Genomic DNA, 12,226 nt, shown 5'->3' with positions numbered 1-12,226 from the left:
TTCAAATTTCCAGAATCTGCAGTAGTTTGCTCATCATTCTAGGGAATCTTTGCTGACTCCTTCCATGGCGATATAAATCCAAGAGTTCCATTTTCCCCTTTACGGCCGTTTCTACCTGCACTGCTACATTTAAAGATCTAACTATCTGCATTCCTAGATCTCTCTGATCTATCAATGCTCAGGATCTTACTGTTAGGACAGGGTGGTCCAAGTTTTTGGAAATTCATAGGTCACATATCCTCCTTAGATATGGAGGATTGCAAATGTGACACCCCTATTCAAAAAAGGGAAGAGCGATGAACCCGACAATTACAAACCAGTAAGCCTAATATAAGAACGTAAGAAATAGGAGCAGGAGTAGGCCATCTGGCCCCTTGAGCCTGCTCCGCCATTCAACAAGACCATGGCTGATCATCGTCATTTTCCTGCACCATCCCCATATCCCTTGGTGCCTTTAATATCTAGAAATCTATCGCTCTCTGTTTTGAATGTACTGAACAACTGAGCCTCCACAGCCCTCTGGGGTAGAGAATTCCTAAGATTCACCACCCACTGAGTGAAGAAATTTCTCCTCATCTCAGTCCGAAATGATCTACCCCTTATTCTGAGACTGCGACTCCTGGTTCTAGACTCCCCAGCTAGGGGAAACATCCTCCTTGCATCTACCCTGTCGAGCCCCATAAGAATTTTTTATGTTTCAATGAGATCACCTCTCATTCTTCTAAACTCAAGGAAATACGGGCCGAGTCTACTCAATCTCTACTCATACGACAAACCCATCATCCCAGGAATCAGTCTGTGAACCTTTGCGGCACTCCCTCTATGGCAAGTATATCCTTTCTTAGGAAAGATCAAAATTGTACACAATACTCCAGGTGCGGACTCACCAAGGCCCTATATAATTACAGTAAGACATCTTTACTCCTGTATTCAAATCCTCTTGTAATAAAGGCCAACATACCATTTGCCTTCCTAATTGCTTGCTGCACCTGCATGTTAACTTTCATTGACTCATGTACAAGGACACCCAGGTCCCTTTGAACATCAACATTTCCCAATCTCTCACCATTTAAAAAATAACGTCGGTGGTGGGGAATGTTTTAGACGCAATAACCCCAGACAAAATTAATTGACACTTGGAAAAGTACGGTTGAATAAATGAAACTAGTGGAGTCCCGCAGGGATCTGTCTTGGGGCCTCAATTATTCACAATATTTATTAACAACTTAGATGAAAGCATAGAAAGTCTCATATCTAAGTTTGCCGATGACACAAAGATTGGTGGCATTGTAAGCAGTGTAGATGAAAACATAAAATTACAAAGGGATATTGATAGATTAGGTGAATGGGCAAAACTGTGGCAAATGGAATTCAATGTAGACAAATGTGAGGTCATCCACTTTGGATCAAAAAAGAATAGAATAGGGTACTTTCTAAATGGTAAAAAGTTAAAAACAGTGGATGTCCAAAGGGACTTAGGGGTTCAGGTACATAGATCATTGAAGTGTCATGAACAGGTGCAGAAAATAATCAATAAGGCTAATGGAATGCTGGCCTTTATATCTAGAGGACTCGAGTACAAGGGGGCAGAAGTTATGCTGCAGCTATACAAAACCCTGGTTAGACCGCACCTGGAGTACTCTGAGCAGTTCTGGGCACCGCACCTTCGGAAGGACATATTGGCCTTGGAGGGAGTGCAGCGTAGGTTTACTAGAATGATACCCGGACTTCAAGGGTTAAGTTACGAGGAGAGATTACACAAATTGGGGTTGTATTCTCTAGAGTTTCGAAGGTTAAGGGGTGATCTGATCGAAGTTTATAAGATATTCAGGGGAACAGATAGGGTGGATAGAGAGAAACTATTTCCGCTGGTTGGGGATTTTAGGAGTAGGGGGCACAGTCTAAAAATGAGAGCCAGGCCTTTCAGGAGTGAAATTAGAAAACATTTCTACACACAAAGGGTGGTAGAAGTTTGGAACTCTCTTCCGCAAATAGCAATTGATACTAGCTCAATTGCTAAATTTAAATCTGAGATAGATAGCTTTTTGGCAACCAAAGGTATTAAGGGGTATGGGCCAGAGGCAGGTAAATGGAGTTAGATCACAGATCAGCCATGATCTTATCAAATGGCGGAGCAGGCACGAGGGGCTGAATGGCCTACTCCTGTTCCTATGTTCCTAAAGTCAGCACAGGTTTATTAAAGGAAAATCGTCTTTGACTAACTTGATTGAGTTCTTTGATGAAGTAATAGAGGGGGTTGATGAGTGTAGAGCAGTTGATGTTATGTATATGGACTTTCAAAAGGCATTTCATAAAGTACCACATAATAGATTTGTTAGCAAAATTAATGCCCATGGGATGAAAGGGACAGTGGCAGTGTGGATACAAAATTGGCTCGGGGACAGAAAGCAGAGAGCTGTGGCGAACAGTTGTTTTACAGGCTGGAGGGAATATACATTGGTGTTCCCCAGGGGTCAGTATTAGGACCACTGGGTATAGAGGGTGTAATTTCAAATTTGCAGATGACACGAAACTGGGAAATGTAGTAAACAATGTGGAGGATAGTAACAGACTTCAGGAGGACATAGACAGACTGGTGAAATGGGCAGACACATTGCAGATAAAATTTTATGCAGAAAAGTGTGAAGTGATGCATTTTGTTAGGAAGAATGAGGAGAGGCAATATAAACTAAATATTACAATTTTGAAGGAGTTGCAGGAACAGAGAGACCTGGGGGTGGACATATACAAATCTTTGAAGGTGACAGGACAAGTTGAGAAATTTAAAAAAGCATGAGATCCTGGGCTTTATTGATAGAGGCATGGAGTACAAAAGCAAGGAAGTTATGCTAAACCTTTATAAAACACTGGTTAGGCCTCAGCTGGAGTATTGTGTTCAATTTGGGCACCACAATTTCGGAAGGATGTGAAGACCTTAGGTAGGGTGCAGAAGAGATTTATTAGAATGGTGTCAGGGATGAGGGACTTCAGTTATGTGGAGAGACTAGAGAAGCTGGGGTTGTTCTCCTTAGAACAGAGAAGGTTAAGGGGAGATTTGATAGAGGTGTTCAAAATCACGAACAGTTTTGACAGAGTAAATAAGGGGAAACTGTTGTCAGTGCAGAAAGGTCAGTAACCAGAGGACACAGATTTAAGGTGATCGACAAAAAAGTAGGAGGCGACATGAGGAAACATTTTTTTAAAGCAGCGAGTTGTAATGATCTGGAATGCACTGCCTGAAAGGGTGGTGGAAGCAGATTCAATAGTAACTTTCAAAGGGGAATTAGATAAATACTTGAAGGGGTAAAATTTACAGGGCTATGGGGAAAGAGCAAGGGACTAATTGGATAGCTCTTTCAAAGAGCTGGTACAGGCACCATGGGCTGAACGGCCTCCTCCTGTGCTGAATCTACTATGATACATGTAAATCCACATAGCCGAGAGTAGAGTCAGGACAGCCAGGTTCCGGCACCCCTACTATTCCCAGCACTCCCTGTTTGAGAACCTCTAATCCAACTTCCATCTAGTCTACACCACTCAGGCTGTAATGGTCAAAGAGACAAATGACACCTTGTGCGAGACTGTGACCACAATTTGCTGTCTCTCCTTATGCATCTTGATCTCTTCACTGCCTTTGGTACCATTGACCATTTCATCATCCTCCAACATCTTTCCATTATTTTATCTCTCCACCTACGCCAGAGGGTGGTGGGGGTCTGGAACTCACTGCTTGAAATGGTGTTCGAGGCAAAAACCCTCAACTCATTTAAAAAGTACTTGGATGTGCACTTGAAGTGCCGTAACCTACAGGGCTACGCCACTTCAAGCTGGAAAGTGGGATTAAGCTGGATAGCTCTTTCTCGGCTGGCACGAACACGATGGGCCGAATGGCCTCCTTCAATGCCCTAACTTTCTATGATTCTATAACTACACTCTTCAATGCCTATATACGACTAAATGGATAAGCCAATATTTCTCCCCCTTGATTATCATTGATAAAACCGAAGCCATCCTCTTTCAGCTCCCTCAAGAACCTATGTGCTTCTGGCCTTGATTTCGTCCACCTCCCTGTTTGCCACATATGGCTGTCCAGTGGAAACTAGGCGTACTGTTCCATTTTCAAGAATTTTTCTTTAACACCTCTGTAACATCAATGGCCTCCACTCTTACCTCTTCTGCACTGCTGTTGAAACCCTCATTCATGCCTTCATCACATCAAGGTGTAACTTCTCTAAAACTATCCTGGTCTCCCTAGCTCCACAAAATTCAAAATGCTATATCCACATTCACATCACCCTCATCCTCTCCAAACTCCAGCCAATCAATTTCACGATCTTTGCTCTCGCAGACTGATCCCTGGGATGGCAGGACTGTCATATGAGGAGAGGATGGGTCGACTTGGCCTGTATTCACTCGAGTTTAGAAGAATGAGAGGGGATCTCATTGAAACATATAAAATTCTGACAGAGCTAGACAGACTGGATGCAGGGAGGATGTTTCCCCTGGCTGGGGGGTCCAGAACGAGGGGTCACAGACTCAGGATACGGGGTAGGACATTTAGGACTGAGATGAGGAGAAATTTCTTCACTCAGAGGGTGTTGAACCTGTGGAATTCTCTACCACAAAAGGCTGTGTAGGCCAAGTCACTCAATATATTTAATAAGGAGCTAGAATCATAGAAGTTTACAACATGGAAACAGGCCCTTCGGCCCAACATGTCCATGTCGCCCAGTTTATACCACTAAGCTAGTCCCAATTGCCTGCACTTGGCCCATATCCCTCTATACCCATCTTACCCATGTAACTGTCCAAATGCTTTTTAAAAGACAAAATTGTACCCGCCTCTACTACTGCCTCTGGCAGCTCGTTCCAGACACTCACCACCCTTTGAGTGAAAAAATTGCCCCTCTGGACCCTTTTGTATCTCTCCCCTCTCACCTTAAATCTATGCCCCCTCGTTATAGACTCCCCTACCTTCGGGAAAAGATTTTGACTATCTATCTTATCTATGCCCCTCATTATTTTATAGACTTCTATAAGATCACCCCTAAACCTCCTACTCTCCAGGGAAAAAAGTCTCAGTCTATCCAACCTCTCCCTATAAGTCAAACAATCAAGTCCCGGTAGCATCCTAGTAAACCTTTTCTGCACTCTTTCTAGTTTAATAATATCCTTTCTATAATAGGGTGACCAGAACTGTACACAGTATTCCAAGTGTGGCCTTACTAATGTCTTGTACAACTTCAACAAGACATCCCAACTCCTGTATTCAATGTTCTGACCAATGAAACCAAGCATGCTGAATGCCTTCTTCACCACCCTATCCACCTGTGACTCCACTTTCAAGGAGCTATGAACCTGTACTCATAGATCTCTTTGTTAGATAGATTTCTAGGCACAAATGGCATCAAGGGGTATGGGGAGAGAGCAGGAATATGGTATTGAGATAGAGGATCAGCCATATCATATTGAAAGGTGGAGCAGGCTGGAAGGGCCGAATGGCCAACTCCTGCTTCTATTTTCTATGTTTCAAAGCACTCCATGGCTTTACCCTATCTTACCTCAACAACCTCCTCCAGCCATACATACCCACATACACCCTTTGTTCCTGACATTGGCTTCCTCCCTGTTCTATTCACCATCAGAGGCCACTCAGTCACTACACCCCTGCCCCCTTGAACTCCTTCCTTGAACCCCCTCTGCCGTGCCACGTGGGGGGGGGGGGGGAAGGGGGGAATAACTCCCATTCCACAACCCTCAGTGTTAAAAAAGAAAAGTTCTTATATTTATGTCCCCTGTTTCTAGATCCCTCAACCACTGGAAACAGCCTGTTCCCATCTACTCTGTCACATCCCTTCATAACTTTAAACACCTCTACTCAAATCATCCAGTAATCTCCTCAGTAATGAAAAACGCAACAATTCTCTCTCCCCCCCAAAGCCTTTCTTCGTACTTGAGTCAATTAAGACTCTCTTAACTTCATCCTTACCTATTTATGGCCGTTATGCTGTCTGCGTGGTGTATTTACTCCTCCCTCAGCTCCAGCTCCCAGTCGCTTCTGGATGACGCCTCCCCTGGAGACGGGGTCATCCTCATTCTCTTCCCCCGGAAACTCAACCCCCGCCCGAAGCCGCACTCCACAATAATAATTACATTTAACATCTCGCGCGTACTTTTAAATCGTGTTTGAAATACTCACGGTATTAGTGTGTGTGTGTGAAGGGATCTTAAGCACAGATAATGGATCTTGAATGTTTATTCGTCCCTGTTACGGGACCGGTTCCACGCCGATCGTAGGCGAATGTTTGAAAAGAGTAGCAACCAAAGCCCGGGGTTTAAAATATGAGTAGAGAGAGAGAGAGAGGACGGACGGGGCGGGTTAGTGTCACTCGCTGCGGACGAATTACTTGGCACATATTTTAAATACATCTTTTAGACTGGAACCAGTGTTTCGGGGACAACTCCTCCCTGTAGAAAGATGCGTGGGGAAGAAATAGAGTGGCGCACGTTACCATGGCGGACGCATCGGCGGGACAGTCGCCCGAGGCCGAGCACCGAGCGAGCCCACCTCCCCCTCCACCCTCAGCAGGTAACCAGCTCTTCGGTTCGGTTCGGTTCATTTATTTAGATATCCGCGGCGGTAGGCGGTAGCTCCAGGTGTCGCCGTGCGCCACACAGACCGGGAGGTGTCGGAGGGAGAGTTAGAATCCAAAGTGAATGAGGCTGATCAGAACCCATCCAAAAAATAGAACAGAAAAGGTACCTATTAGATATAAACTGGAGATGGGTGGACATTATAGATAGTAACATGGACATTATAGATAGTAACATGGACATTTCATTCATAAAGCGTCTTTCACAACCTCAGGCTGTCCCAAAGCCCTTTATAGCCACCAACAGCAACGTGCATTTATTTAACGCCTTATACGTAGTAAAACGGTCCAAGGCCAGTGAAGTACTTTTAACGTAGTTACTGTTGTTTTTGTAGGGAATTGCACACACAACTAATTCAGAGGTGGACACTTGTGCCTGGAGTTGATCACTATTTCCTCTGCTGCCTCAGCTCACTGATCACAGCTTGGGTCTATAACACCTTTTTCCCATTCTCTAATCCAGATGCCTAGCCCCTGATCACAATTCAGCGAACCCTGCTGGAAAGTGCACGTTTAGATAGGACAGAATCCACTCCACTACCAACTATTCCATCAACGATCATTATGCCCGGGGCCACTTACGCAGAGTGGCTGCATGGTGAGGTAGTTTGAGGCAACAAGTGCTCAAAGTACATAACGCAGCAAAGGCTGGGGAGAAAGTTGGCAAGAAAAGAAGTTGAACATTGTTAAAATTGACAAGGGGATAAAAGTACAATTGTTTTTGTGTTAGATACAATTGTGTAGTGAATAAAATCTTAATAGATTTTTTTTCTAATTCTTTTATATACTGGGAATAATAGAGCATTTACACAGAATTTGAATAGATAGGATCAGGAAGGAGCAGCTTTGATGGGCTGGATGGTCTTTTGTCATCTTCTTAAATTCTAATGAGATTGCTTCTAGTTTAATTGCATTCATTGAATACTTGACCCCATTGGATATCTAGCATCCAGAATAATTGCAACAACATCCCCCTCCTGCACGTCACATCAAACTGGAACGGGTTCCACTGCGCAGTGCATTTGGAGACACGCCACCAATTTGCCGCTGCAGCAACTGTCCAGACATCCATCCTAGGTTTTTAAGCATGACAGAAAGAGAAACTCTTCTCACTAGCAGAAGGATTGAGAAACAGAGGACACAGATTTAAGGTGATTGGCAAAAGAACCAAAGGCGACATGAGGAAAAACTTTTTTACGCAGTGAGTAGTGGAATGCGCTGCCTGAAAGGGTGGTGGAGGCAGATTCAATCGTGGCTTTCAAAAAGGAATTGGATAAATACTTGAAGGGAAAAAATTTGCAGGCTACGGGGAAAGGGCGGGAGAATGGGACGAACTGGATTGCTCTTACGAAGAGCCGGCACAGACTCGATGGGCCAAATGGCTTCCTTCTGTGTTGTAACCATTCTATGATTCTATAAACAAGCAGCAATGATATAATGAATCAAAGAAATTTACAGCACAGAAGGAGATCTTTCAGCCCATCATGTCTGTGCCGGCCAAAAAGAGCTATCCAACCTAATCCCACTTTCCAGCTCTTGGTCCGTAGCCTTATAGGTTATGGCACCTCAAGTGTATGTCCAAGTACTTTTTAAATGCGATGAGGGTTTCTGCCTCTACCACCCTTTCAGGCAGAGAGTTCCAGACCCCCACCACCCTCTGGATGAAAATGTGAACTTGTCCACTTTAGCAGGAGGAATAGAAAAGCAGTATATTATTTAAATGGAGAGAGACTGCAGAACTCTGAGGTACAGAGGGATATGGGTGTCCTAGTACATGAATCACAAAAAGTTAGTATGCAGGTACAGCAAGTGATTAGGAAGGCAAATGGAATGTTGTCATTTATTGCAAGGGGAATGGAATATAAAAGTAGAGATGTTTTGCTACAGTTGTACAGGGCATTGGTGAGACCACATCTAGAATACTGTGTACAGTTTTGATCTCCTTATTTAAGAAAGGATATAATTGCTTTGAAGGCAGTTCAGAGAAGGCTCACTCGACTGATTCCTGGGATGAGGAGGTTATCTTATGAGGAAAGGTTGGACAAGTTGGGCCTGTATACACTGGAGTTTAGAAGATTGAGAGGTGATCTTATTGAAACATATAAGATCCTGAGGGGACTTGAAGGGGTAGATGCTGAGAGGATGTTTCTCCTTGTGGGAGAGACTAGAACTAGGGGCCACAGTTTAAAAATAAGGGGTCTCCCATTTAAGACGGAGATGAGGAGAAATTTTTTCTCTCGGTGGGTCGTGAGTCTGTGGAACTCCCTTCCCCAGAGAGCGGTGGAGGCAGGGTCATTGAATATTTTTAAGGCTGAGTTAGATAGATTCCTGATTAACAAGGGAGTCAAAGGTTATAGTCGGTAGATGGGAAAGTAGGTCGCAATCAGATCAGCCATGATCTTAACAAATGGAAGAGCAGGCTCGAGGGGCCGAATGGCCCACTCCTGCTCTTAATTCGTATGTTCGTTGGTTGCATAGGTTCTTCCAATTTGGAAGAACTTTTTGCCAATAGCTGGTGTCACAGCTGAGTTCGACCAGTGCACTCTGAAGGATTAACAATGATGTAATCACTGTAAATTAATGTAGTGATAATCCTTAGTTGTGTACATCCACCTATGACCCATCCATTATATGAAAATCATTTAATTTCATAACTTTATTAAATTTATAACGAACTGAAGTGAAGTTTGAGTGTTTAATTTTTATGGTTCTTTATATTACAGCATTGCTGCCGGAACAGGTCTGACTTTGACAGCAACTCTGTAAATTAAAAGAGGTGACGCTCTACCCGAGAGACCTACCATTTCTTTGGGTTATGTCCAATGCCAAGTAAAGGGGATTTTTTGTCAGTCTAACTGCTAGCTACCTTTTTTGGTGAATTTTGTGCTCATCAAAGTGAGAGTGAATAGGACACTTTCCACTTTAGGCACCTACTGTGAGCATCAAGCACTCCCTGGTGACATAGGTGCAGAGTTAAGCTCCATCTACTCTGTCCCAGCAGTATGCACCTGCCCCAGTCTCAGCCTCAGATAATACCCCCTACTGCACCATTGTGACCAATTTCTACTTCCCACACCAACCATCCCGTGGCACCTCAGAGAATTCCAATTAGTGCTGAATGAAGGGCAATTTTATGCTGTGGACTCTTGTCCATGAAGCATGGGAATGATACTGCCAAAACTTATTTCACAAAGGATATTCACAAGAAACTGGGGAAGCTTTCATCCCATCAGTCTGGGCTAAATGAGAACTCAGCTCCCATAGATGAAAGCAGTGTCGACCCTGCTGCACCGTTCACCCTCACCAAAGACGATTTATTCTATAGATCATTCAACAAATATTTTATTTTTAGCGCTGTCCATGACAAAATTTATATAAATGGGAAAGAGTCGGGCTTTAACAAGAAAAGCCTGGGGAATTAAAGCCCCGATAAAATGTACCATGATGTGGTTGGATGCAGTTCTGTTGCAGCAGTGTTCACCTCACAAATGGTGAATTCCCAATCTCATACTCGGGAGGTGCTTTTTAGATACCAGGCTCCCTCCCTCTCGAATGGAGGGAAAATCTGGGGGTGAGTTCCCCTCCCAGTCACTTTTTGAACTCACAGTGACACTGTTGGGGGTATGGGAGCAGGTTGCCCACCTCTCTCAAGAGTGGCGTGTATTGCTGGGAGATCAACAAAATGCAAAATTATAGTGTTTCTTTTTAAAATAAGATGGCTCCACATCAGTCTGTTAGCATTTAAACTAACACAATCAATGTCAATTTTTAATGGCTTCAGCTCGGTTCATTTATACAATAAAATTACCCCTGTGAAGTGAAAATCTGTTTGAAGACACAGGCCCTGAGCTTGTGAAAAAGTGAAGTGCTTTATACTGATAGTATTTCTCTTTGGCTGCATGATCCTACCCGCCTGCTGTGTTCTGCATATTTCTCTGGTTCTGCTTCACAATGTAAATAATTGGTGGTTTTCAGAGCAGTCGTTTTCAAACCTCTCCAGGAACCCCCTGCAAATTCTGATTCTTGTGGGACACCGCCCCCCCCCCCCCCACCACCCTGGTCCTAGCTTCTGAAAGTTAGTTTCAGCTAGCCAAGGAAATATGGTGTAATAATTGCAGCATTTTTTAAAATATAGAGGTACAGAAATAATGCATCAATAAATAACAAATAAAGAATACAGAATTCTTGACACTGCTAGTATCATAGTAGGTACAACACAAGAGGAGGCCATTCGGCCCATCGAGCTCTTTGAAAGAGCTATCCAATTAGTCCCATTCCCTTGTTCTTTCCCTATAGCCCTATAAATGTTTTCCCTTCAAGTATTTATCCACTTCCCCTTTGAAAGTTACTATTGAATCTACTTCCACCACCCTTTTAGGCAGTGCATTCCAGATCATTACAACTTGCGGTGTACAAAAATCTTTTCTCTGGCTCAAGGTACATGGTATGCATGGCCCCATGTGGACAGGAATCTGATCCCCCTTGCAAATCCCTGATGGTCTATGGACCCCAGTTTGAAAACCTAGGATGTAAAGCAACTTAAACTTATACAGAAAATCACTTTCGCCAGCGTTCTGTTCAAGAAACAATGATGCGTTTTGAAAGCTGAAAAGGGCTGTTGGTATTGCTGTTTTTAAGTAGATCATTGTACAACAGTGACAGATTGAACTTTGATTTGGAATATCCATTTTAGTTGGTCTCCATTATATTCATTATGAGAGTAATTTGGCACCATGTCTCACAGGAGTCCTAACTGCAATCGTTTAGAAAAAATTAGCATCATCCAACTGGGACGCTCACTAAGAAAAATGGAATGGTGAGGAAAAGAAATTTCCTGTTGATTCCTTAGCTGAGACCTCACAAAAACAAGAAGAGCCTGTTTTTTTTTTACAAGATGGCAGTCAGGCACTGAGGAATAGTTAATATAACATACAGCAAGAGCAATTAATCAGTAGTTCCAAAGAAACATGATCTAGGTACATTTAAAAATTATATTGGGGCCAGTTTTTATGTAATTAACTTCCTCTGGTGTGATGGCTTACTTTCATTCATTGTTGACTGCAGTGGTTAAACTCTACCAAATTTGGGTCCACAAAGTTAATAATTCCCCGCCCGCCCCCCTTTCCCAGCTTACCTCGGCTCAGACCAGATGCAGTTATTGAATGGATTCCATAAATATATTAAGAGAAGGAGAGTGGTAAAAGGGAATGTAGGCCCATTAAAGACAGATGCAGGTGATACTGTAACTGACAATAAGGAATGGTAGACTTGTTAAATGAGTAATTTGTATCTGTCTTCACAGTAGAGGAAGAGGATAAATTACTAGCGGTAGGAAAACTAAAAATAAGTCAGCTCAGCTCAAGGTTAAGCAGGACAACAAGATGCCAAAATAAATCTCTGCTGACTGGCCCACGATTTTACATTAAACTGCGTCTGCCACCTAGCTGCTTATCCAATTAGCCTAACTGTGCTCTCCTGCAGTCTTTCACAATTTGCTGTGCCCCCCAATTTGGTGTCGTCAGCAAATTTCAATACCATTCCCTCAATTCCTAGATGCAGATCATATTATAACG

At 43.2% G+C, this 12,226-nt stretch overlaps 2 protein-coding genes across 3 annotated transcripts in view; one reads left to right on the top strand and one right to left on the bottom strand.

Annotated features, from left to right (window-relative positions):
• supt7l (SPT7 like, STAGA complex subunit gamma) overlaps window positions 1–6,076 on the bottom strand; it is a 30,310-nt gene extending 24,234 nt beyond the window's left edge. Inside the window, exon 1 of the mRNA XM_067985148.1 lies at window positions 5,990–6,076. The gene's annotated coding sequence lies outside the window, so the exon portion shown is untranslated. The remainder of the gene's footprint in view (window positions 1–5,989) is intronic.
• A 387-nt stretch (window positions 6,077–6,463) lies between these two features.
• slc4a1ap (solute carrier family 4 member 1 adaptor protein) overlaps window positions 6,464–12,226 on the top strand; it is a 119,862-nt gene continuing 114,099 nt past the window's right edge. Inside the window, exon 1 of one of the 2 annotated variants that reach the window (XM_067985147.1) lies at window positions 6,464–6,589. In XM_067985147.1, coding sequence (XP_067841248.1) covers window positions 6,479–6,589 — 111 coding nt within the window. In that variant the 5' untranslated portion in view covers window positions 6,464–6,478. The remainder of the gene's footprint in view (window positions 6,590–12,226) is intronic. The other variant, XM_067985146.1, reaches the window with a different exon arrangement.

Source organism: Heptranchias perlo, chromosome 5, assembly GCF_035084215.1.
Source record: "Heptranchias perlo isolate sHepPer1 chromosome 5, sHepPer1.hap1, whole genome shotgun sequence".
Taxonomy (NCBI): domain Eukaryota; kingdom Metazoa; phylum Chordata; class Chondrichthyes; order Hexanchiformes; family Hexanchidae; genus Heptranchias; species Heptranchias perlo.
This window is presented reverse-complemented; position numbering and strand designations above follow the sequence as displayed.